At 36.2% G+C, this 27,119-nt stretch overlaps 1 protein-coding gene and 1 long non-coding RNA gene across 2 annotated transcripts in view; one reads left to right on the top strand and one right to left on the bottom strand.

Annotated features, from left to right (window-relative positions):
• Positions 1–249: 249 nt before the first annotated feature.
• Positions 250–27,119, bottom strand: part of prkx (protein kinase X-linked) — a 46,383-nt gene continuing 19,513 nt past the window's right edge. Inside the window, exons 4-8 of the mRNA XM_084402022.1 lie at positions 14,175–14,294; positions 8,333–8,428; positions 5,940–5,997; positions 4,379–4,456; positions 250–3,183 (exon numbers count right to left, since the gene is read on the bottom strand). Coding sequence (XP_084258148.1) covers positions 3,058–3,183; positions 4,379–4,456; positions 5,940–5,997; positions 8,333–8,428; positions 14,175–14,294 — 478 coding nt within the window. The 3' untranslated portion in view covers positions 250–3,057. The remainder of the gene's footprint in view (positions 3,184–4,378; positions 4,457–5,939; positions 5,998–8,332; positions 8,429–14,174; positions 14,295–27,119) is intronic.
• LOC311286024 lies at positions 17,631–20,328 on the top strand. The gene is made up of 6 exons (XR_014626466.1): positions 17,631–18,152; positions 18,548–18,599; positions 18,797–18,861; positions 18,962–19,023; positions 19,107–19,204; positions 19,411–20,328. It is a non-coding gene; the product is annotated as an uncharacterized lncRNA (long non-coding RNA).

The raw sequence follows: 27,119 nt of genomic DNA, 5'->3' as shown, positions 1-27,119 counted from the left end.
TGCAGGCATTTAGAAGACCGTAAGGGAACTATTAAGTAAAATTAGTCTGTCCCAGTGGTGTGTCTGACAGGACTAAATGTCATTAAAATGTTTCAACTGTAGTCGAATTTTACAAGGAGCGGAAAGAAGAAAGAAAGTTATGTTTGAACATTTCACTACGGGTGAAGTCTAACCACAGGAGTTAGAGAATGAAATAACCTCTTAAAAATGCAATAGTCTCAATGGATGAGATCATTCATCTGCTTTTGCAGGGAATGAGGGATGCTAATTTGTTCTGTTAACTGCTAATGTACATTTCATATACATTTTACATTAATACTTAAGGAAAATAAGCTATAAAGGGACCAAAAGAAGGAAATACAAGCATATGAAACTGTGGAAAAAACACTACAAAATGAGAATATACCAAGACTCTAACAGTAAATGGCCTAATAACTTTTAGTTTAAAAGGTTACAGAGGCTGGTTTGAAAAAGTTTGCTAAGAGGGTATGGCTTGGCGCCATCAGACTGAGAGTCCAACCCATCTAAATAAGACCTCAACAAGTTTGGTCAGAGTACACTGAAAAGTTATAACAGGCAGTAGGGTGTATTAGTCAAATTGTTTTGCCCACATGAAAAGTTCGGTTTATTTTCATGATTATAGTACTTGCAGATTTTCATAACAGCTTGGTTGAAGGTAACATTGCACTTGTACCATCTCAAATACACCATCAATGTTCAGAAGGCAAAAAAAGGAAAGTACTTAAACTTAAAACAAAATGTAATCAAAAACAAGTATAAAATCCTATGCTGGGTTCGTGTCAATTTCTAAGTTCATAGAACTTCATTTTAGTTTTTGCTGTTGCAAACAATATAAAATACAATCTTTTCTCAAACAAGTGTAAAAAAAAAAAAAGAAAAAAAGAAAAAATTGAGAATACAGCAAAAATGATCCACACTTGGTACAACAACATACAAACAAACAATAACAGAAAAATCCAAAAGATGGTAACAGCTGTAAAGTCCATAAGAAATCTGCAGGTTCCTCAGTATAAAATTGCATTTGCAATTTAAAAAGAACAGCCATTTCAAGAAATGATCTTCAGTAGACACTTTACGATGATAGACAACCGCTTCAAACAAAAGCAGTTACAAAAAAAAACCTAGGGAAGTCCAGAAAAAAAGAACCATTTTGAACATACACACAGTAGCTACATTTTGTAGGCATTTCACACCATACTCAGTTCTCTTCCCAAGGCTTCCATGTGCCAACCATGTATTAAGTAGCATTACAAAGCAATGTAAACAGTGTTCGCCAAATTCACCCCCATATAAATGCAAGGCAACTTTAGAAAACACATGGCTAATAAAATTTTAAGTGTTTATGCACTTTAAACAATTTAACAATTAGTAAACACATATAAAACATCATAAAGCACAACAGCCAACGTATTTGAACAGGCATTTGATAATACAAGCATTAATGCCGATTTATTAGTTACCTACAGGTTTGTGAGGTCATGTTCGATTAGGTAAGTGCTACTGTACCTCTATTTTACCTGCTATTCTCAGTATGACATCCTGGCAGAAATGTGTTCAAAAGCTCTTTGGATACTTGGGGCCGTTCACACAGAACACGTTTTTTTTCCCCCACCACTTCAAAAAAAAAAAAAAAAAAAAAAAAGAGATAAAGTAGAAATGATTACAAAAAGTCTAAACTATCAAACAATAATGAGATAAAGTCGAAATTTAGATGAATCAAATGAAATAAGTCATGAGATAAGTCAAATGACAAGTTAAAAAGAAATAATCTCTTAGTCAAAATTGAAGTCAATGAATTTTCATCTTCATTTTGACTTGTCATGACTCATCTCAATTATAACAGTCAAAATTGAGATACAAAGTCATAATTATGACGAAATGAATAGTCTTTTTTAACTTACATAAACATAATTTCGAATTTTTGTCATAGTTACGACTTACTGTGTCAAAATTAAGATTTACCAAAGCATTTTTTCCCAAATGTGTTGGAAAGGGGCTTCCATAATTCATATGAACAGGTTATAGTTTTCAAATAGAATACCGGAGGCAAACTATTCACCTATTGTCGGAAGGAAAAATAAATAAAATAAAAACTAAAATAAATAGACACAAGCAGCACTTTCTGTTCAGTAAATATGACTGAATTCAGGAGACTTAAGCAGTTTGGGTTCTGTTGTTTAGATTAATGACTATTTGGATGTGGCCCACAACCTCATGGAAATTACGTTTCAGACTATACATTTTTGTAATCATTTGTATTGAATAAAAAAATTACCATTTTAAAAGGTATGGCCGTTATTAAAGGAAATATTTATAATAGTAACCACAAAATTGGACTGTTTATTTACTTACTTATTTTTTTAGTATAGACTGGCAGTTTTGTTACGCAGTTGAAAAGCTGTGAGAGTAAAAGCGTGTTGCAGTTAGACTGCTGCTTGATTATGTGCCTGTTCAAGTGTCCGGTGTGAAACAGGCCTTATGTTATGAAATTTATATAGATAAACCATGTAGGAGGAAAGGATCAACACAGCAAGTTTAGATAACCAGAAAAGAAAATTTGTCAGGCTTAAAGTTTTGATTCAGCAAGCTTTTCAAGATATATAGTCATAACAAAAGCATGACCATACATGATCAGGTATAAGCGAAGACATTGTCTAGAATAGGATAGATCCCGCAAAAGGGACCTTGAACAGAACCTTGTTATTATTGCTAATTTAAATGATATTTTTGCATAATATAAAGAGACTCAGACAGTGAAGAATGATGTTATTCATCACTTATTAGATGCTGAAGTGATAAACTGTTTCCTCCGTATTCGTTTGATGATAATTATGATGCCAATAATGGTGATCACAAGAAGTCTATTTCTGTTTCTCAAGTGTGCAGGACTCAGGGACAAGCAGGGAAGACATACCTATAATAATGCAACTATGACCTTTTAATGTCCCCTGAATGGCTAAGTTAAACCTTTAGCTCCAATTTATTAATATCTTCTACCAAGTCCTGTCGTTTGTGTCATTAAAGAGAATATTCCTTTCAGAAGTTCTTGAAAATTTCCAGATCCTTAGCGGGTACAGGTGTGTCCTTCTTCCACTCATCCTCTGGATAGGTGTCAAAGTTAGATGTGTCACCCTCATGAGATACCTTTGGAACTATGGGTGGCTGTCACAGGAAGGAGAGAGAAACTCATTAACAAAGCTTCAGATACAGCTAAATATACATTAGCATTCAAACGTTTGGGGTTAAAAAAAAAAAAACGAATTGTAATTAACAAGGATGCATTAAACTGATGAAATTTATCCGTTTCCACAAAAATATTAAGCAGTACAACCATTTTAACATCGACAATAATAATAATAATAATAATAATAATAATGTGTTTCTTGAGCACCATTTATTGACAATATCCGTTTTTTTTTTTTTTTTTTTTTTTGACGACCAGCTTACATCCTCTTTTAAAAGTGACCCATATCCGATATCTGCATTTATGCTTTACACTTGGCAAAACAACCCAAGGTAGACATACTGACCCGGAAAAGCTTAGGCGGATGGACGCAGACAAAATGATACCAGATCATCAAAACGTTGGGTTTTGATAAACCCACTGAAAAAGAGTCATGTGATCACGGTTGGCGTCCACCTGAGTTGACCACAGTCAACTCGCCACCGTCACTTTTTCAATTACGTACGACTCGCATTGACAGGGGAATATCCAATCTGTCCGATTACACGGTAGACACAAACGCAAATATCCGATTCATATCCGATTTTTTCCACATATGAATGATGTCTGAAACCGATCTGAGAATCAGAATCCATGTGTTATTTTTTTTTTCCTGTTTACACGTTCGTGGGTCATCTTTGCCACATGGGAGGCAAAAAAAAAGAAAATCGGAATTGGGTCTAAGAATGATTCCCGAAAAACGTGACACTGAAGACTGGATTAATGAGTTCTGAAGATTCTGCTTTGTCATAACAGGAATAAATTACATAATGTATTAAAATAGAAAACCGTTCTATTAAATAGTAATAATATTTCACAATATTACAGTTTTTACTTCATTTTTGATCAAATAAATGCAGCCTTGGTAAGCATAATTGACTATTGGTAGTGTATACTGTACTTCCCATTATCCAGCTACCAAGGCCTTCTGGGAAACTATGCAATATGTCCAGTAAACCTTGGGGAATATTCTGGCTTTGTAATTCTAACAATAAAGCAAGTAAAATTACTTTTTAAAGAGGCGTTGACACTTATGTGGCCAGCAATGACTTGGAAATCGTACAAAAATGATTAGTGGTATTAAATGAATCTTTAATCTCCTAAAACTCTATACGACAGAACTGCGCTGCTTACCTTGAGTTTTCTACAGGGCACAGACTCCCAGTCTACTGACTTAAACCATCTGTGCTTTTTCACATCATCAGCCCCATTCTGGAAGAAGACAAATATAATACACAATAATGTGATGGATTACTATAGCTAAATGAACATTAAAGTAGAATAAAGTCTTACATTTTGAGACAAACCATCACAGTTAAAACTGTGACAAGAATAAAAACCTTAAATGTGCTACAATGAATAATATATCTATTAACACTTTTAGATCTGATATTGAACATTTCACTCTTCATTTGAATCCATTTTATACCGAACAGTCTTTTCAGCCACCGTGTTGTCTTTTTAGTTTCTTAGAGAGGAAAAGAAAAGTGGGGCAACAATGCAAAGTCTTCTAGAAACCTCAGAATTTGGGCCACGCATTGCACTGTGGGACTATGAGAGATAGACATCCACTCAAGTGGAATAACAGATATCTGCACTTGTGAATGAGCGCTGCCAGCGGGACCTGGCCTTGCTGTGGAAACAGTGCAAACACAGCTGTGATTGGGCTGCCGGCTCTTAAACTCTCATAAAGAGTCAGAGGAGAATAGAGTGAGAGAAAGAAAGAAAGAAAGAAAGAAAGAAAGAAAGAAAGAAAGAAAGAAAGAAAGAAAGAAAGAAAGCTAAATTAACAATAGAAACATCTAGCCTGATAAGTCCACCCTATGTGACATTTCTTTGTCTCCTACTCTGAATATGCATTGACAACAAAAAGTAAATCTGAATAAATCACAATTTATTAAATCAAAAAAAAACAAAAAAAAAACAGAGATATACATTTTAGCACAGCTCGTTCCTCACATGCGGATAATTATAATAACAGCATTAACTGTTGTTAATGGGAAAATGACGCAACCATTCACACACTTCCCATGACATCACCGTCACGATATGCATCACATTAGGTGTGACAGGCCTGGCGCACTGCTGCCACCTCATCTGGCGCCAGTTATTGAATTATTTCCTCTCAGAGGACAATTTAGAAAAGTAACCGCCATTAAACCGCAACTGTTTGAATTACTCAAGCTGGAGATGCAGAAACATTTTGCACAAGGACTCTGTCTGCAGTTCTCTCCTCTCTTTCCACCTCGACTGATGGGGGTTGGAAGGGAGGTATGGTGGGAGAGTTTCCCGGTGTCAGAATCACTCTGTGAGTGTCCAGGGAGTTTCTCCAGAGCCTCATCTCATCCCCTCTAGGCAGATAGGCAGCCTCCTTTTCATAAATGGAAACATGTGGCCAACTGTGGCCTTTGGGAGAAAAATCTCGCAGGACTCAATCAAGGTCTTATTATTTGCTTATTAAGATGCAAAACTGGCCAAGGAAAAGTTTAATATGTTGCATGATTCATGGATTCTCAATTCTCAATTCTCAACCTGAATGTGATATGACTATAAAGAGTCCATATGGACAGAAAGAAGAGTGTATCAAAATAATAACGTTCTCAAAGGAAATATCTCAGATGCTGATTCCTGCAGAAATACCTTGCTCAACCATACAAGCACTATATAACATATCTGTTACTAACACCTTGCTTACCTTCATGTTCCCAAGCCTTCTTGCCCGGTCAATTACCAGAAACTTCTTGATTAGGTCCCTAGACAAACGAAGACAGAAGATGAGAATCACTATGGTTAAAAAAAAAGGCACATTATTTAATTATTCAATACACACAGGAAAGTTAAGATGCACAAGGCAGAAATTAAGATTAGGAAGACTCCTTATTTAAATTCTGTCTGATTCCAATAATTATTGTAATGTTATGATAACCGATAAAATGGCTAATATTAAATACTAATATTGTACTACTTTGATAAAAAAGAAAAGAAAATGAAATAAAAAAACGTAAATAAATGATCTGTATGCTACATTTTGGCAACACAGCATTATAAATGAGCAGTATTGAAATCTGCTAAATAAAAGTAAAAGTATACAAATACTATATAAAAGTAAGTCTTCAAAAAATGATCTAGGAATGTGTGTGGTCAGAAACAGTTTATGGCACGTTTCAATATGTAACATTAATAAACTTGAACTATTCTGCTTGTACTATTCTGAACAATGTCTGGAACTTTGTATTACTAGCACTTCTTGTATTTATTGCCTGCTTAAGATGAAGCATTTGTTGTATTACTCATTTGTAAGTCACTTTGGATAAAAGCGTCTAGTAAACGTAAATATTTGTACTTTTTTTTTTCAAGGGTTAAATCTTCACTACAATATAAATCAAATGTAAATCTATATTCTATTAAAACATGTGGAAATATATTTAAGGAATCTAATATCCACCATCACACTATGTATCAATAAATGTACAAAAAGCAAAATATCTCATTTTTGCTGATATCTTGTGTCCCTATACAAGAGTGGCCTGCTTTGCACAATACAGATCGTTACATGATATGCAAATTTATTTTGACAAATGCCTGAAAAGTTTGAGAACCACTATCTTAAAGAGATTATTCATTGTGCAAAAACTTTAATCAGCTTATGAACATAAAAACAATTTCTTCAAACATGAAAATCTTTGCACTGACTAAAATAATCTGTATCTATGATCCAACACGCTTCAAGCTGCGAAGGCGAGCGCATTAGCATGTTGACTGCTGTGGCGTTGATATTCTCACTCAACCTAACACGAGAGACGCCTGGAGCGATCTTGCTACAGATGACCTTACCATTCACTCTAGCCTCCCTGGCGGATGTTATTCATTCTCCAGTGATCATGTGTGTTTGACTTCACGATACTATTATCTTATCAAGCTTGTTAAACCCCTAGTGACAGGAGACGTCGTTCGGCTACTTTCACAATTGTAACTAGAGTAAACATGTCAGTCGAAAGGAAACACGGATTTGCTTTGCCTGAAGTGACTGTCTGTCTCTATTTCCGAAAGCTTTCTTAAGCTGTCTTTGTCTCTGGAGTGCAGACTGTTTGAAGCAGTAAACAGCAGTTAGCCCCAACAGTTAGTGGACTAAAGTCATATTAGGAAATGCAACTGTGATGCACTTTTGTGTACATGTTTGTACAGCTGCAATGACTTCTTAGATGATACAACTAAGAGAGGATATTGTTCTGTATCATTAAGGATTACTTTTGTATTTTTTGAAAATCAAGATGAAACAGCAGCTTGTTTGCTAAATCCTGAGCTCCTTTAGTTCAAAAGCACCCTGAGTAGTGGAGTAAACAGACCCATCTGTCTGTAATCTAGAGGATGCCTCCACTCCTGCAGCTGCCAGTGTGCTTAGTTGACAAGTTTAGATGGGTTCATTAGAGGACATGTGTTATGTGAATCTATGAGAGCATCTCTCTTTGAACTATGAACTGCCTAAAACATGGGTCTTCAACCTTTTTCATATCAAGGACCCTTTGCTGGAGAGAGAGGGAGCCTGTTATCACTGAATATAACAATTTAAGTGTGGTCTACTACCATATTAATGGATTTAAATACTTGTTGCAAAGTTATTAAAATAGTCATTATTGATGTTCAAAGACATACATTTTTATTTAACTTAATATATTTTAATGTGGGAGGAGCAATGAAACGGAATTTTAGCTTTTTCAATTTAACTTGATGTATTTTTGTTTTACCAGAGTTAGTCTAGCATTATTTATATACTATTACAGTATTTATTGATATTTTGAATAATTTGAATCTTTTCAGGTTTCATTTTAATGTTAAAGATTTAGTAATTTTCTCATTTTCATTTAAGTTTACATTTTTTCATCTAATAATTTTATATTTTTAATACAGCTTAATTTCACCAAATTAAAATTGGTTTGTAAGTTTCAGTAACCAAAACATTTTTTTTTAGACAAAAATAAAATATATCTTGTTTATGCTGACATGATTTCACTAGACATTGTGTTTTATGTATGCTATAAATATGGCATGTGTCATTTTTTTTGGTTGTGTTTTCTTTATCAAACTCACTTTACATAGAAATCCAGATGCCGTGGAAACTCCAACTTTCCAGCCAGAATCTTCTGGTAGATGCCAAAAGGATTATCGTCAAAAAATGGTGGATACCTTAGACAGAGAAAGACAGTAAAATAGTAGAGATTCTTAAATGCCAGTGATGAATCCAAGATCCCAAAACCTTAAAAAGATGTACCAACCAGAGATGTATCGACTGAAATATTTGAATGCTGACAAAGACATTTTAAAATAATGATCAATTAATATGTCAGTATAACAGAGAGCAGAAAAAGTCTCTAAAAATGTATACTACTGTCCTTCATCTTATTGACAGCTAAGCTGAATTTAATGCTGAAATGCCCAAAATGAATGCAGACTTTATCTCTGTCAGCTTAGTCTAATAAAAACCATTTAAGACCTGACCTGGACACTACAGACAAGACAAGCACATAGATGAACACAAAACAACTGTGACTTAAGCCACCAAGGACCAAACTTGAACTAGATAGCAAAAAAGTTGACATTCAACTCGATATAAGTGCAGATTTAATATTGGCTTGGAATAAAATCAATAACAACAGATCACTTTTGTTTGTAGCATTGTTTTTAGGCGTCATATGTATAATTGGTAAACAAATAAATAAATCTGGTTTACCAAAGATATAATTACCCATTCAGTTTTGTTTTAATATTTTTTCTTAGGGAAGTTTTACATAAATGCATTTAAAATAATAATAATAATAATAATAAAGGACATTTAAAATAATAATAATAATAATAATAATAATAATAATAATAATAAAGGACTTTCCAGGTTCAATACCCTCAAATTCAAGGACTTAAGGTGGGGACTTAATTCGAGGACTCAAAAACTCATTGTGTTACCTTGTAAGATGCATTGTTACAGTTTTCATGTGTCAAACACAACTATGCAAAAAAGCTTCTTTTTTTTTTGCATTTATTTTTGGCCACATGACAGAGATCTGATATTCTATTCGTCATATTTCTGTTTTACATAAAACTGAAGAATATTCGGTACAAGCTATACTGTATTCTAAAATGATCTAATATTAACTTTTGCATGGATTTCTTTTTAAAAGAGCTTAGGGTCATGTAACCAGAAGTTTTGTATATGAATATGCTTTTAAGTTTTTTACATTTACATGTAAGTTTACATTATCTTAAATAATGGGCAAATGTAAGTAACTAACTAACTAACTAACTAATAAACCCTGTTATTATTATTATTGTCATTTTGTAGTGCTTTATTGTCAGTATGTTACTTGGAATTATTTAATATAAAAGACCTCTTCAATTACGTTACTTTTGCTAAACTCTCTCCGCCGGTAAAGGAATTTTCCGTCATTTATGAGAAACCGCTTCCCCGCCACTTGACTGAATTTTCTGGCTTTCTGTGTTTTCACTGTTTTTCCACTGTTCAACTTTTTTTTTTTTTTACGCTGGCGGGGAAAGAGTTAATACAAATATTCCAATGTAATCTACAGCGAGTTAACTAAACAAAGTCTTGAAGTTTTGAATTTGAATTTCACAGATGCATTCCTGATCTGCACTTGTTTAAATCACCAAAAGTAGCAGCATTGGAGGAGAAGCGCAACTGCTGAATGTGTCGTTTAGGCCTTTGAATGACTGCGGTGTCTCAGTATAATGCCATTTCTACTCATTTCTGTCCATGTGATGTGTGTTCTCTAATGTCTGGTATGTGATTCTCCAGCTCATGCTGTGTAATCCATTACTCCATTACAGACTTCCAGTTCATTCGTGCTACGCCCCAACCAACATGCCATCAAACATCCTTTCACTCTCCAAGCAATGAGCTTGTGTTTAATACCTGAGTCCAGGTGGCATTGCAAACAGCCATTAAATATGAGGGATAGATAAGGTGAGGGATGCCAATGAGCCTGTTACTAGGCGACCACCTGAAGTCGCATGAGGGCACAGATCACTGACAATGACAGAACTCAAGTGTCAACAGTGAAGATGAGATGATGAGACATACATCAGCAGCAAAATATAGAGTGAAAGACCCTGCAGCGTTTGACACAGAATAAGCCATTAGCTCAGAGTTGCAAAGCGGGGATGACACATGTGTGATGGTTTAAAAGAGCAGTACACAGAATGGCCACAGTACGATTATATCCTATATAAATAATATATGTAAATATATAGTAAATAGTAATAGTAAATATGATGCATAATGAATCATAACTGTAATTTATAGGCTATAGCACACATATTCCAGTCATATACATTACCGTTATTATTCTTTTATGGTGAATTTTTTAAGCTTGATAGCACCTGGTCATCATTCACTTTCATTGAATGGAAAAAAAAACATAAAAATCTTCGTTTGTGTTTAAATTAAGAAAAATTATCATTTAGGTTTGATATGACATGAGGGTAAGTAAACGATGGCATCATTTTGTATTCCTTTACAGACCTCTGGCTGCAGCCTTCTAAAAAGTAAAATAAGGTGGTTCAACTTAATGGATTGAGCAGGACTGACAGTATTGACTGAGTGTGGAAACCATAAACAGAGAGAGAGAATCCAGGAGAGCATAACTTGTAGCTATTCCTTCTCATGGGTGATGGAAAAGAGAGATAGGGTGAAGGAGAATAAAAGACAGAGAGAGAGCAAGAGAGGCATATTCGTCTCTATAGTGTTACTGTAAGCAGTGGCTGGTGACAGGGGAAAAAAGGAGAATTATAAAACTCAAAACTTTTACATAACACCACAGGTGTCGCCAACATTCCACTGAGAAAGAGAATACAAAAGGAGAAGCCTTTAAAATTGTGCTCTTGAAGAGTTCTGGATCTTATAACATCTATTGTATTATAACTAAGACACTCACACATATATACTGGTGTGTGTGTGTGTGTGTATATATATATATATTTCCTTCAATGACAAAATTATGTAGATTTTTAAAGTGAATCAGCATGGTGGTAAGAAAAGCCAAACAGAAATTTAAGAGTTGCCAGTCACATTTAAACGGTGCGCACAGAAAGTCGCTTCTCATACTGAATAGTGGTGCGCGATACTGAACCGAGTTCCTCCTGCATCTTTTTGCACTTAAACGGACAAATACACACAAAAATGTCAAAATATTCTCGTAAACACAGTTGGTTATGTCTTAAGTGAACATAAACAGTTGACAAAGAAAATGCATGTGTAACATTATATTGGATCAGTGCAGCTCTTAAAGTGACAACAGCATGATATTCCTGCTGCTGTCTCTATAATAACGTTAATCAAACAACAAAAGACAAAGAGAAAATGAACCCTCTGTTCTTGACTGAAAAACTTTTGTAACTATATTTGTAATGTAGCCTAGGCCTATATTTTATTCATAAAGTGCAGTGTTATTTTACATTTGATTACAGTTTCTGTACCTGAATACCTGTAAATCTTAAAACATTGTTTATTTCAATCGTATCTTTGTTCAGTTGTATTTATTTGTGCAATTGCTAAGTAAAAATGTGTTCCTTTTTAACTACTGTTTTTTTTTTTTGTATAATGTTTGAAATGTTTATTAGTTAGGCTAGTTGTTTTTGCTGTGATATTTTTAAACCATAGGCAAACGTTCCTTAAGTGCTCTTTAGCCTGCTGATTTTTGTTCATGGTATTCAGCTACAATGAAATGTTTTGCAATAAGGCTTATCTTATTGAAATCGAAATTAGGAATCGATGAGCAGAATTGGAATTGTTATTTTCAATTCAAACGATACCCAATCCTACCCTAACCCAATCCTTAATTCAAAATACATCTTCTGGAAACCCTGGTTTGTGAACAATTTTAGCTTTTTAATGCAATTCTAAAAGTTTTTGCTCAGACTTGGCTGACATTTTCACCAATTTTATCCTTAAAAGTAGTTAGGACAGAAATACGAACACACCCACAAGACATCTGCTCACACCCACTTACACGGTCGGTCACTACATTGAGGTTGCTATCCCATTGGAGGAACTATTTCAACTCTTGCTATATTTCCTGTAAAGGAGAGTCAAACAACCTTTAACATTCAAACAGACAAACACACAGTCCCAGATACGACTGAAGAGAGCTCTTGTATGTCTGGGCAAGCTGAGCCTATGTCTGTGTGTCTGTCTCTTGGAAAACTAAGGGACCAGGTATTTTTCTCTCACTGACTTGCAGAAGCAAATACTTCAAAAGAAGTCTGGGATGAATGAAGAGGGTGGGTCACTCTTTCCTCCAGACGAGAGCCTGTGAAAGCTCTAGGGCAGATTTAGATCCAGCAACATGCAGGTGGGAGAATGGAGCAGTCTGGAATGGATATACACTACAGCATCCAAAATTATACCAGAAGGGAAGAAGTTTATTTTCACACCGGCTTTGGAGTCCATGTGACAAAATGAACACATTTTCTTGTGCAAAGATTATGCACAAAGTGCAGCTGTGTGGTAGCCTGACAAGCCAGAGCCACATCAAAATGTTGGGTCTGGGAACACACCATTGGCAGGGCTCAATCCGAGGGGCGGGATAAACAGTTGTCTTTCAAATTCCCTGTGCACGCAATAGGATAGCGCTACAACCAACCAGAGCGTTTTCCCACCAGCGGAGCTAGTTGTTAGATTAAACTTTTGCCGTATCCGGTCGGCAAAACTCTGAACACATCTTATTTTTTAAGAATGACTTCAGTGTCGTTCTTTGTTCTTTTCTCAAAGAAAAGCTTAACTCCAAGTCCTCCAGAGTCGCGGCCAAAGCCGATTCGAAAGACCCATTTTCTTTGTTTTCAAGTAGCAGGGAATTCACGCGGAACCGTCGCAACTCTGCCGTCATTATGTTAAGCCCACCCACTGACTCTATACACGATGTGATTGGCCTGACTAGAGTTTGATATTTCCAACGGAGAGTTGTTAGACGACCCTGGCTGCAAATTACATTTGCTGCCGCTAGGGTGCGTCTAGATTTCTAGGCTAGCAGTGTGGAACTTGCTGATCGAGAAATATAATTTGCCAAAAATGTATCTACAAATTTTACATGCTGTTCTGCCACACATTTATGCCCACATGTGTTGGTAATAACAGATTAATCTGGATGTAATCTTTTTGTAAACAAGATCTATTCCAAGATACACATCCGCCCCCTGAGATACTGTAAATGCGAGCAGATTATCTGTGTGCATATTAAATATGCCAGCTTGTGCATGCTGAATATAGGCTGCAGGAATTAATGTCAAGGCAAATAAGGATAAATATCACAATACGGATACATTTCAAGACAGCACTGAAAGAGGATACTGAGACATGCACAAGGAGGTTTAGGCCCTTGGCAGAGCTCAATATTCCACTGCTGCCCTCTAGTGGTGTATTTTTGACAAGAGCCGATCCCTCCTGACCACACACCAATACAAATACAGTCTGAGCCATACATGATGGAATGGCAACTGTTATTTATTTCAATGTATTTATTCATCACTGTTTTTTTTAAAGTTGCCATTAGCTGAAGGCCAGTTAAGTTGGCCTTGGAAAATACTTGGTAATACTTGGAAAGTAGTTGTCAGGATTTTAGATTCTCAATTTTTTTAAGAACAAATGTAAGGGAAGTCACTTATAGATGAAAAAAATAAGCATATATATATATATATATATATATATATATATATATATATATATATAGGTGGGTAAAACTTAGTAATAGGATTCATTAAAAACCACCAACTAAAACTATTACATATATAAAATGTATACTCAGATCATTTGCAAATGTTTAGCCAAAAAATATGCTTTATTCATCTCTCTGGACCCCCTTCAGTAATTTACAAACTTCCAGGGGTACACAGACTCTGTAAAATATAAATGAACATTTGGTCTTACCCTGCTAGCATTTCAAAGATGAGCACACCGAGAGCCCACCAATCCACAGCTCGCCCATGACCTTTACTCTGGATCACTTCAGGAGCCAAATATTCAGGAGTACCACATAGAGTCCAGGTCCTGTAAAGAAAGAAATAATAAAATAGTGATGGACAGAAAGAGCGAAAAAAAAATAAAAATCCTACAAGACCCAAAAGACTTGGAAAAAACTGAATGTTTTAAGACTTTAAAAAGGCATGCATACAGTATCCAGAGGCAAATGAGCAATTTATATGAGCATGAAAGATTGGTTTCAGCAACTTGTTTTTTCCTTAATTAATCAATGTTTTTGGACTAATCTGTTAATTTAATGGTTCAATTACTCACTCATAAAGGCAGTCACTTGCCGCCACCTACTGGCTTAAGGATGCAAGTTGCGTAAACACAGACAAAACGGAGTGATACAAACAGTGAAAACTCCCAGTGCTGATATTGGTGAAATATAACATATTCGAGGACCATATACAAATATTAATATTTATACAATACTACTATTATGGAGTTATATTTTATAGGTGCTTGTGTTGTTAAATTGAGCTAAATATGTTCCACTGTAATTAGCAAAGAACATGTATATGTGTTAAATAGGAATGCATTGTAATAATGTTAATCTCATGGGCACAGTATGCAATACCTGCTCTTCCTCTCTCATCTCCATCACATTCTCTCTTTCTTCTTCTCGCAGTCTCCTAATCTTTACCTGTATATCTTATCTTCCCAAAGCTGAGCGATACAGTCTTTGCAAACTGATTAATTCTTCTATTGTAAACAGTTGTTTGGTTTAGCTACTTGCATGACCGTTAGTCCTTCAATTAAGGAAGGACGAGGTGTATTCACCCTGCTTAGGGGAATGTGATCAAAGCCTGGAGTGGAGCAAAAGCACGTTTCTCTCTCCACTCTAAGCGTTCTATCCACCTTATTCCTACGCCCCATGACGCTTTGCACGAATATATATATATATATATATAATTTCGGTAATTATCTATGTAATAATATATATATAATTTCGGTAATTATATATATATATAATGCCTATTTAACACAGTAAAAAATAGAGATATAACCATGGCCATATGACATAGCCCAGCCACTGCAGTGACTGCTGAGATAGCACACAGAGGGGTGTAATTACAGTACACCTTATGACAGCTGGCTATCTGGAACGGGTTGTATTGGCTGGTGTAAGGTAGAGACAGCATATCCACTTCAAGCCAAGGACACTATAAGTGTAACTGTATATTGAGCTAGAAGCCAGGGTGAAAGCCCACTACACCATGTTTTATTTGTAGTAGAGGGTTTCTGATGACACAGAGAAGTTGCAGCTCCATGGGGTTAAATGACATATCTGTGTTTGTTTGGGGCCATGGGGCTGGTCAATAAATGAGTCTGTTGACCTGTCCTTTAGCAAATAGCTGCCATTTACTTCTTTGTCTGGACCTGGTTTTGTAATAGAATTATAAGATTGTAGCTGTTGATACCAAAATGTCAATAAGGATACGTAAATATGTAAAAGAGCTTTGTGAGTTATGTAAAAGATCAGAAAATTGTTGACTAATCATTCTGTATAAAATCTGTAAAACAAAAATGTATTTTGCGCTTGCAGTTTTGACAGAAAAAAATAGATTCTGCTCAACCTTTTGATAGTAATAGCTTTCAGGTCTTCAACCTTTTCAGCTCATGAATCATTTGGTAGAGGGACAAAGCATATTGCACGAGTGCTGAATTTTAGGTCATCTGATGGGTAGATAGATTCTTCAAGGGGTGTTTAAATCGCATCACAAAACTGGGGTACCTCAGGGTTCAGTGCTTGGCCCTTCTATTCTCTCTCTCTCTCTCTCTCTCTCTCTCTCTCTCTCTCTCTCTCTCTCTCTCTCTCTCTCTCTCTCTCTTTCTCATATACAGTGGTTAAGTATTCAGACCCCCTTACATTTTTCACTCTTTGTTATATTGCAGCCATTTGCTAAAATCATTTAAGTTCATTTTTTTCCTCATTATTGTACACACAGCACCCCATATTGACAGAAAAACACAGAATTGTTGACATTTTTGCACATTTATTAAAAAAGAAAAACTGAAATATCACATGGTCCTAAGTATTCAGACCCTTTGCTGTGACACTCATATATTTAACTCAGGTGCTGTCCATTTCTTCTGATCATCCTTGAGATGGTTCTACACCTTCATTTGAGTCCAGCTGTGTTTGATTATACTGATTGGACTTGATTAGGAAAGCCACACACCTGTCTATATAAGACCTTACAGCTCACAGTGCATGTCAGAGCAAATGAGAATCATGAGGTCAAAGGAACTGCCTGAAGAGCTCAGAGACAGAATTGTGGCAAGGCACAGATCTGGCCAAGGTTACAAAAACATTTCTACTGCACTTAAGGTTCCTAAGAGCACAGTGGCCTCCACAATCCTTAAATGGAAGACGTTTGGGACGACCAGAACCCTTCCTAGAGCTGGCCGTCCGGCCAAACTGAGCTTTCGGGGGAGAAGAGCCTTGGTGAGAGAGGTAAAGAAGAACCCAAAGATCACTGTGGCTGAGCTTCAGAGATGCAGTCGGGAGATGGGAGAAAGTTGTAGTAAGTCAACCATCACTGCAGCCATCCACCAGTCGGGGCTTTATGGCAGAGTGGCCCGACGGAAGCCTCTCCTCAGTGCTAGACACATGAAAGCACACCTGAAGGACTCCAAGATGGTTATAAATAAGATTCTCTGGTCTGATGAGACCAAGATAGAACTTTTTGGCCTTAATTCTAAGCGGTATGTGTGGAGAAAACCAGGCACTGCTCATCACCTGTCCAATACAGTCTCAACAGTGAAGCATGGTGGTGGCAGCATCATGCTGTGGGGGTGTTTTTCAGCTGCAGGGACAGGACGACTGGTTGCAATCGAGGGAAAGATGAATGCGGCCAAGTACAGGGATATCCTGGACGAAAACCTTCTCCAGAGTGCTCTGGACCTCAGACTGGGCCGAAGGTTCACCTTCCAACAAGACAATTACCCTAAGCACACAGCTAAAATAACGAAGGAGTGGCTTCACAACAACCCTGACTTAAACCCAATTGAGCATCTCTGGAGAGACCTGAAAATGGCTGTCCACCAACGTTTACCATCCAACCTGACAGAACTGGAGAGGATCTGCAAGGAGGAATGGCAGAGGATACCCAAATCCAGGTGTGAAAAACTTGTTGCATCTTTCCCAAAAAGACTCATGGCTGTATTAGATCAAAAGGGTGCTTCTACTAAATACTGAGCAAAGGGTCTGAATACTTTTTTCTTGCTGATTTTAGCAAATGGCTGCAATATAACAAAGAGTGAAAAATGTAAGGGGGTCTGAATACTTTCCGTACCCACTGTGTGTGTGAGTATATATATATACACTGTTAGACTTTTCTGTAATTTCTACAGTTATTTACTTTAAATCCCCCAGTATTATACTGCTATTTCTCTTTACAGTAAATAACTGTGATTCCAATTGCATCATGGGAATTTTCTGTGACGTCTAACACCACATACAGAGACTTACTGTATTTTTTAAATTTGCTGTATACTACTGTATTTGACGTAACTGCCTCTCTGGCTGGCACCATTCCACCGTGCTTTTTATTTCCTAATTTTTGCCTTACACCGCGTGTCTACAACGCTATAATAGCCAGAGGCTGTCTATATTGGACACATTGAAGCGACCGGACCTTTAAATGCAAACCTGTTTATCCCTTGTAAGAACTAGCGCGAGCACTTGGACTCGTATCGGACTACGTCAGAAATATAACGGCCGCGGCGCATCACTTCACTGTCTGGGATTTGTCGTGTCGCGTCAGACAGACATCCAGTGTAGGTAATGGGGTCTGTCTTTTGTTGGATCGCGACGTTCGTGTCTGGCCCGGGGAAGAGACGGAATTCACTTCACCGAGAGAGAGATCAGCAAGCAAGGTTAAAAAAAAAAAAAAAAAAAAAAAAAAACCTTCTGTGTATGTTGACCATAGACTGGCTGTTGACAGGATTGTGCCCAGTTTAACGTGTTAACGTTAAAGTTAGCCTACTCGTCGTCAACATGGCGGTAACGAACTTTACCATGGTAAACTGAGCTAACGTTTCATTTTACACACTTTGTTAGATTATTGAATTGTCGAGTTAAAATATGCCAACGAGCAACGCGTTTACATTAACAATAAATGTGAATAAACTAATGTGAAATTCTGTTTATAGCCTAATGTTGGCCTACTGATGAGAACCTTTATAGTTTTAGCATTAGTTTGCAAACTATACCATATTATAGTTTTTTTTTTAATGGAATTTAATATTTACTTCCATTTTTGTGTTTAAAGGCAACTGCAACAAAGCGCCAATTCGCGCCAGTGACTTAGCAAGATTCCAGAGGTAAGTTAGGCCAGCCCATTTGTGATATATTTTGATATAAGTTTGCTGAAATGATTAGCATACGATATGTGAAAATTGCTTTTGAGCCACTGGTGCAGACTAGGTAGCTTACAATATCTTATAAAATCTCTATAAAATTGGCTAACTTTATATATCAAATAAGTGACCTTTGCATTATGTCTAACTTTATTACACAGCAAATGAACCAATCAGAAGATGGACCATTGTCTTTGTTCAGTCTCACCAGATTAAATGTATCCAGGTAAGCACTGCAGTAAAACTCTCACTAATTCATTCAGACCAAATCTAGCATTCTAAACAACTTAAGTTTATATTTTTGCATTATTTTTATATTTTATTAGCCAGAAGACTCTCTACCATTGCAGTTCCACCTGACTAGGAAGGTCCTAATATCAGCGCACAGGTGGGTTAACTACTTTAGGAAGGAGAACGATCATCACACAGTGATTTCTTGCATGTATCTTAGTGTGTATTTGTCTCAAACAGGTACTCCTTCACTGCAGACAAGCTGAAATGGGCTAAAATCATCTATTTCAGTCGTTCTTTCTATGGATCTCAGCATTTTTGGACAGAATTTAGGATTTGTAAGTATTAAAATTTAATCTGGCATAATTTAATTTAGTTCTTTTGTATGCTATTTATTGACAAAAGCTGTTTACAAATATATATTCTTAAGTTTTTGTGAAAATAATAATAAAAATGAACAAAAAAGGAGGTTAAAAATAATGTGACACTAATATTCTCTCTCTCTCTCTCTCTCTCTCTCTCTCTCTCTCTCTCTCTCATATAGTTTTGGAACCGGGATCTCCTCTGAAGGACTGAGTACATTTGTGTTTGTGGACACGCATGCAGACCAGGGAACACTCTGATGTTGTCAATCAAGTTCTGAACAGGAACCAATCTTTGGAGAAGTTAATTTATTCACAAAGGTGGACAAAAACATTGTGTTGGCTTTTTAAAGATTATTTTGATGATGACTTTTACTCCTATGCTGTAGAAAATATGGAGTAGACAGTCAGACATTGATAATAATAAGAAATGACTTCTTTCAAAAACATTACGACACTTAAATACTTCTTTTGGCCACCAGTACATGAATCCAACACATTTTTGGAAATAAGTGAAATTATTTTTAAGGTGGGGTTATGTGTCTTGTATTGTGAAAAGAACTGTGTTTTGTCCTGTTTTGGACATTTCCTTTTTGAATGCTTAAAAATGTATTTATATTCTCCAGTTTGATGAATGTAATGGTTGATATTTCATTATAATACTTGTATAAGCTAAACAACCAATGACTCTACATTCATTTAGTCAAATGCTAATGTTTTGTTTATGGTTTTATGTATGTTTTCAAAAATGTTTGCAGTGAAGGACAGCACATAATGTGTTAATTTAACACGTTTACACATCTTTGTGCTAACCTCTCTGACATATTTACTTTGTTAAAATCATTAACACAATGAATGAGTTAAAATTAACACAAAAAATGTTGTCTCTAAACTCACCCATTAATGTGTAAAAATTTCACACATCATTTCCAGCATTGGCATGTTTATTTTGTGATATATATGAAATGTTTTAAATAAAAAAATGGTATTTTGTGATAACGTTGTCTAATTGGTTTGTATGAAAGTAGTACTTATGTAGGATAAAAATAAAATTAATCATATATCAAAATTATCAAATCTAATTTATTTTTAGTACAAATAAAAATAATTACAGTAGTGTACTGATTAGCTTAGTTTTTACAGTAATGCACTGTACTGATTAGCTTCGTTTTTACAGTAATGCACTGTATTACACAAAACTGAAATACGGTTTGGTACTGTAACTCTTAATTACAGTAACTTACTGGCAACAGTGTTGCCAGTAAGTTACTGTAAAAAACCCTTGAAAAGTCTAACAGTGTATATATATATATATATCCTCCTGGGACCCAAGAATAGACTTTTGTCCACTGTAGTGGACATTATATTTTAGTGAATTTCTCTGACATCATACATGTCACATGACACAACCTGGGTGTCCTGTAAAGAGCACATTCAGGACTTTTCAGAGATACCAAATGTTTGGAGGTTTCACCATGAAAACAACTACTCCTTGGTCTTTAAAAATGTCTGACATTAATTTAGTGATCAAATGTAGCCTTCTTATGGAAATATGATAATATATTGTAATTATAATTTAAATTGGACTACTTTTCAAATTGTATTTCATAAAACAACATCTCAGGAAAATGTTAAGGGGTTTCAGATAAAAAAATTACTTTCTGTTACAGAACAGGGCGTTGATTTCATACGTGTCCACTATAGAGGACATCAGGACTTAAATCATGTTTATCAGGCATTTTGTGAGACACAACAAGTGAATATGGAAATAAATTATACATCAATATTCCTATGAAATATTAGATATTATTATTAAAATGTTGCCAATTATTACTCCAATTATTACACTTCTTTTTTCATTAAATGTTGCTCCAATAACACATTAAGGTGCAAATTAGATACAGTTTATATATACATTGCATTGAATGGGAATATTAATTTATGGACATTTTACCCACATATTGCATAAAGTAAAATGGTGTATCAATTCATTCCGTTATTTCTTTCATAACATAGTTGAGAATCATCTTTATACAAATTTTGGTTGAAAAAATCCTGAAACCCCCAAATTTATTGGTGATTGAAAAAAAATCCCATTGTTTTTGCCTATACATATAATTTCATGTCATTTTATTTTTTAAACAACTTAGTCCTGGCGTCCACTACAGAGGACATAGCATAACGTATGAATAAAGTATTATTTTTCAAAAATGTTTTTTTACCATTTGTTTATTGTGCTCTAAACAGTGTGATGACATGGAAAAAAACTAAATTCAAAAAACTTTTTTTTTCTGGGTCCCAGGAGGATATATATATATATATATGCTCATCGGGCCATACTACTGCTGATGCTATCCTAAAACTGCCATGATGACAGCAGGAAACTTAAACGCAAGAGAGTCTGGAACAACTTGCGTGCATATTTCTCACAGTATTTCTTTTCCTTATTTTCTTGCTAGCTATTTTAGTCTCTTTCTTTATCTTTCTGTGCTCAGCTGCATGCTTTTAATCCTTCTCTCTGTAATAGAGAGGATTAGTCTCCCTTGTGTTAACTGAAGCCTCTCAGTGTCAGTTCACAACAGCATTTCAATGAACCGCAAGAGAAGTTTGGTGTGACATGGTTTTCAATTGGCTCTGATGATTTATGTTTACACTAATTATATCAGACTGCATACTAATAGGAGCAGTGAAGAAACTGATCCTGTTATCAAGATCAGTTCCTGTTATTAAGATAAGAACACCTGATGACTCACTTAACAATATGTTTGCCTGTATGGCTGTGGTTGTGCGTCTTTGTGACTACAAAATGTAAGCCTGTTTTATTTAAAGGTAGGGTAGTCAACAAAACCATGTCTCCACCAAAAGAACGCGCACAGTAGTCTGCAAAGCGTCATGAGAGACAGCGTTAAATTACCTCATTTCTCTAAGCACATAACATTACAGTATTAATGAACGTAAACAACGTATAGAGCTCTTACTTGTACCACCTGACGGCTGCAGTTTAATTTAGGCGTTGATAGTGTTGCAAGAGAAACGCATACATCCGAGTCTGAGGAAGTGAACAGCTCTGGGTAGAACTTCACCGGTTGCCATCTTGTAATTACAGTTACAACATGGTGTGAACACAGCATAAGCTTGTTGTTTTGGTTCAGGAGGAACTGTAAAGGCCCCAATATAATACATTTTTTTCATTCTTCGCTTATAGTGGTAAAACGACGTTCGAAATACATGACCCGTGATATACTGTTAGCGACCATCCAAAGATGCCTACACCGCTGAGAGCAGTGTTTAGATTATGTATAGAATATGTAAATATGTGCTGCATGCTTTCCTCTCAATAACAAAATAAACACACAACAAAATTAAGAAAACAGCAAGCATTTTAATAAAGCATAAGAAAAGCATGTGATCATAGCAAAGTGGATATGTTTGCATGAGCTCTGCAATTCGGCACTCTAGTAAAGTCACATCACGTTTATTTATATAGCACTTTTCCAGACAGTAGCAAACTTTTCCAGAAAGTTTACTTTGACGATGTTTTGAACACCCAAAATTAACTCTGATTGGCCTGATTTTGTTTGAAATTACGCCACATCAGTTTGTTCTTCAGTATCGCTTGAAGTATATTGGGGTCTTAAAAGGTGGCTGCTGTTTGTTTGCAGAGCTCAGTGACTGTCTGTCTACAACTCTGCATAGCCTCATGGAACGTGTGACTGATGACATATGCTGACAGGCAGGTAGGACATCGTATCATCGAAACGAATGCAATGATTGGATAAACATTTTTTGGTCCTGAGACTTCCACAGAAGTGGGTTCAAAAGTGTTTATGAAAATAATTGCCTACCCTACCTTTATCCGTAACTCTTTGTTATTGTCCTAGCTGAAACAAGTGTGTAAACATCTCAAAATTCACAGCCGAATTTTTCTAAATGGACCTTTAGGATGTCAACGCTGTTGTGACAGTGACTTTTCTCCTATTCCTTTTTATGTTTTCTTTTTGATTGGCCTCTCAAAGCTGTGCAGCTACTGTTTGACAAATTCCCTCCTTCAACTACAAATACGACCACAATAAGAACCCTGCAATTCATCAGAAACTGTGGTACAACAATAAGCGCTCATCTTGAGCAGACAATCTGACAAGATAAAAGAAAAACAGATGAAAATGCCATAATGCGGTCAAAAAAAAAAACCTGTCATGCCTGTTGTAGGACCAGATTTCCAAAGTCCTCATCCTGTCCTGATCTTAACAATACAGCCACTTTAAATGGCCATCAATCAAGGCAAATATCCCAGTCTGTAATGCCAAATGCAACTATAGCCACCAGATGGCATTGTTGCCACATGACAATCTATCTAAATGTTATCTACTCAAACTGGAAAAGCCAAAGCTGTTGCTTGAAGGGACCGCTGTCTTCCCCACTAGACTAGTGGCACTGGTTTGAGTTTCTATATGTGGGTCACTTGCGCATCACAGTCAGGCCCTCGTTGTACTGTGGCCCTTCCCCATGTACAGAGAAACAGAATCGTGACCCATTATGCATACACACCAGAGGGGTCATGGGTTGCTCTGAAAAAGCACTGACTGCAGTACTCTGCACTGCAGATGGATACACACAAACATACAAACACACACAATCTCTCATTCTTTTTTATTTGAAAGATAATATAAGAGGGCACAACCAGAGGGATTTTCAATTTCAACAAGGTTACTCTCTTTTTTCACAATTGGTCTGTGTCGCTCTCATTCAGAATTAATAACGGTAGGTTGGTGGATGCTCTGGGGCCAAACAAAGCCGTCTTTTTTGTTAAAGAGGCTCATATTAGGACAGCTTTAATACCCACAGAGAAGCACTTCTTTAAGACTTTTGTAGGGGAAGTCACACTGTATGAGTGAAGAATAAAAGAAGAGGGATTTTGAAGGATGAAGAGTGACGTGGCGGTTTGTTTCTGAGCCCATTCTACATATTCATTCCCTAAAAATCACAGCTGAGATTCTGAAAAAAACAACTGAAATGAATTTAATCGCCTACAGAATTTCAGCAATGCAGGATGTATGGTTTACATTTAATTTGACAATGAAAACACTAGGAATGTTAAAATGCCATGAAAAGAATGTAAAAATTCTGGAGCATGCCAATCTTAAAATCAACTATAATCATCAAGGACGCACACTTCAGATAACTGCTGCTCAGCTATTTCTCTCCCTGGTTTATGAATTTAAAAATAATTTCAAAAGATTTCACAACATCAGTAAACCTCAGGAGTAGGTGCTGGGTAAGTTACTCTAAAAAAAGTACATGGTCACACTTTAGATTAGGGTTCAATTCTAACTATTAACTACGACTTGCGCCTCAATAAACTCCTAATTACTGCTTATTAATAGTTAGTAAGGTAGTTGATAAGTTTAGGTATTGGGTAGGATTATGGGATGTAGAATATGGTCATGCGGAATAAGGCATTAATATATGATTTATAAGTACTAATAGACAGCAAGTATCCTAGTAATATGCATGCTAATAAGCAACAGGTTAATAGTGAGAATTGGACCCTAAACTAAAGTGTTACCAAGTAATAGCTACTAGCTACTTATTACATCTTCAACAGTGTAATTAGATTACTGTACTAATTACCCTCTCTAAAAAGTATTGCATTACTTATTACTTACTTTCTAAATCCCATATCAACCTCGACCAGTTGAACAAGGAACATGAAACTGCTCTTTTAACTATTTTAAATAAAATAATATAAAATTGCAAACATTATTTTTGAACTGACTAAGTATTTAAAGGGTTACTTCAGGATTTAGCATTAAGCTTTGTATTAGTAGAAAACCTGTAGTATTTTCGAATTACCATGCTTTCCACCCTCATATCCCCCTGAGACGAGAGATTTATGTATTTTTTGTCTGGAAAAAATCCTCCGATGACGCAAAAATCGTCATTTTGCGTCATCGGAGGATTTTCTGGCCAGAGGCTAAAGACTACAGCCAGTAGATGGCGTTGTTCCGCATGTTTTCAGCCCGCCCATAGAGGGAGGGATCTCACTCACAGAATGTACACGGTGTCAGCCGTCTTTCTTTGGAAGCTAAGCTAGCAGGCTCTTGTTCTGTGGAGAAAGCTGAATAGTAGGAGAAAGCTGAGTAAGTAACCATCCTCCTTTTCCCGGACTTGTCCGGCGGGCGAGATCGTTCAAAATGTACGGGATTCAGCTTTTGCTTTCTGCGGTCGCTATTCCTTGTTTACATGCACACCTTTTGTTTCAATCTAACTGAATTCATTCCGATTGGTGAATTTGAATGTAGTGTTTACATGAACGCTAAACAAGTGATCGGTTGATGTGCGTTTTACCATTGCTAAGAAAAATTCCCGCTCCTCCGTGAGAGATGGGAGACCCGGCGCGTCTCAGTAATCATGCCACCGGCCTCGCGCTGTTCTCCCGCGGCCGTCAGCCTCGTCCTGCTCGCCACAGTAAACATGATGAATGAATGGCGACTGTAGAACGCAAAAGCCGAATCCCGGACATTTTGGGCTATCTCTAAATCCCTCGCAAACTCATCACGTAGGCTAGCTTTGTTGTTTTAAACTGCGCACTCACCGGTAGTCTCCGGTAGTCTTACCGGTAGGCGTGGCCTCCTAAGACACCGAAGCAAGTGCATTCTGGGAGTTGTTGTCTTTCATCCACATAAGCCAAAAATACATTTTCTGGCTTTTCTCAGTCAAGAAAGCTCCAAATTAAAAAATTTCTTCACATTTCTTCTACTTAAATGACCTATTTTAAATACACATTCATCTTCCCAGAGGTGAAGTATCCCTTTAAAGGGAGAAGGTTAAATTAAAAACATACATTTTAACATTACACATGAAATTTTGATGTTAAATCACATAGTGTTTTATATAGAACTGTTCTATAGTCTATTCAGCATTTACAACCTTCTACATTGAAAGTAAATTACTCACATGTGCGACCAAATTTCATGCTAGGTGACTAAAAATGTCTTTTTACAAGCCATTGGCTATTTATTGTATGATTTCAGTCACCTGTGATTGAGTTAGAGGGAAAATAAATTTTCATTGTCAGCTGAGCTTTATGCACCATCGCTTGGCTGAGAGCAGAACACCCTTTGTCGCTTTCTCTCACACAAGAGATGAGGCTTTTACACATGCCATGTAAAGAGAATTGACACGCTAGATCTAAGTGCAGGGCTCGACAGGACTGCCTGATGACCAAGAGTTGACAGAACTGTCACGGCGCTGATCGGGCCAGTGCTGCATCGTCATGAAAGCTGATCATTTGCACATGTTTTTTAGACTTGCCTATTTAAACATTCAAGCTCAAGAAGACAAGAAAGATAACTCACACGCATCTGAGAGGATGCAAATACTGATTTGAGCTCTTTCACGTCTTCTTGTGAACGTAAACAGTTGATAGAAAACGCATGTGTAACATTATCAGTGTACAGGATCCATGCATGATGTCTTAAAGTGACAGCAGCCTAATATACCTACTAATCTACCTAATCTGTATCTAACTACTGTTAGATCTACCTGAAAAACATGAAAAGCAATTACAATTTGTATCTTTATTCTATTGTTTTTATTTGTGCTATTGCTTGTAGTTTGATTTCTTGTTCTTATTTTATTACGGACTGTTTACTTGTCTTTAATAGTGTTTGAAATGTATATTTTATATTATATTTATGTCAAAAAAAAAAAATTCACTTGCATTGTTCTTGCATTTCATGTAAAAAGTCTGGCGAGTAAAATAAAAAATGTACTAGCCAACGGCGACTCAAGCTTCAGTGTGTCCGTAGATGGTTGATTTAATGCGATTATATCAGAAGTAACTGTAATTAAAAGGATAGTTGAAAAAAAAAGAAAATTCTGTCATCAT

Source organism: Rutilus rutilus, assembly GCF_951802725.1.
Source record: "Rutilus rutilus genome assembly, chromosome: 2".
Classification (NCBI taxonomy): domain Eukaryota; kingdom Metazoa; phylum Chordata; class Actinopteri; order Cypriniformes; family Leuciscidae; genus Rutilus; species Rutilus rutilus.
Note: the sequence above shows the minus strand (reverse complement) of the source record. Positions and strands in the feature narration are given on the sequence as shown.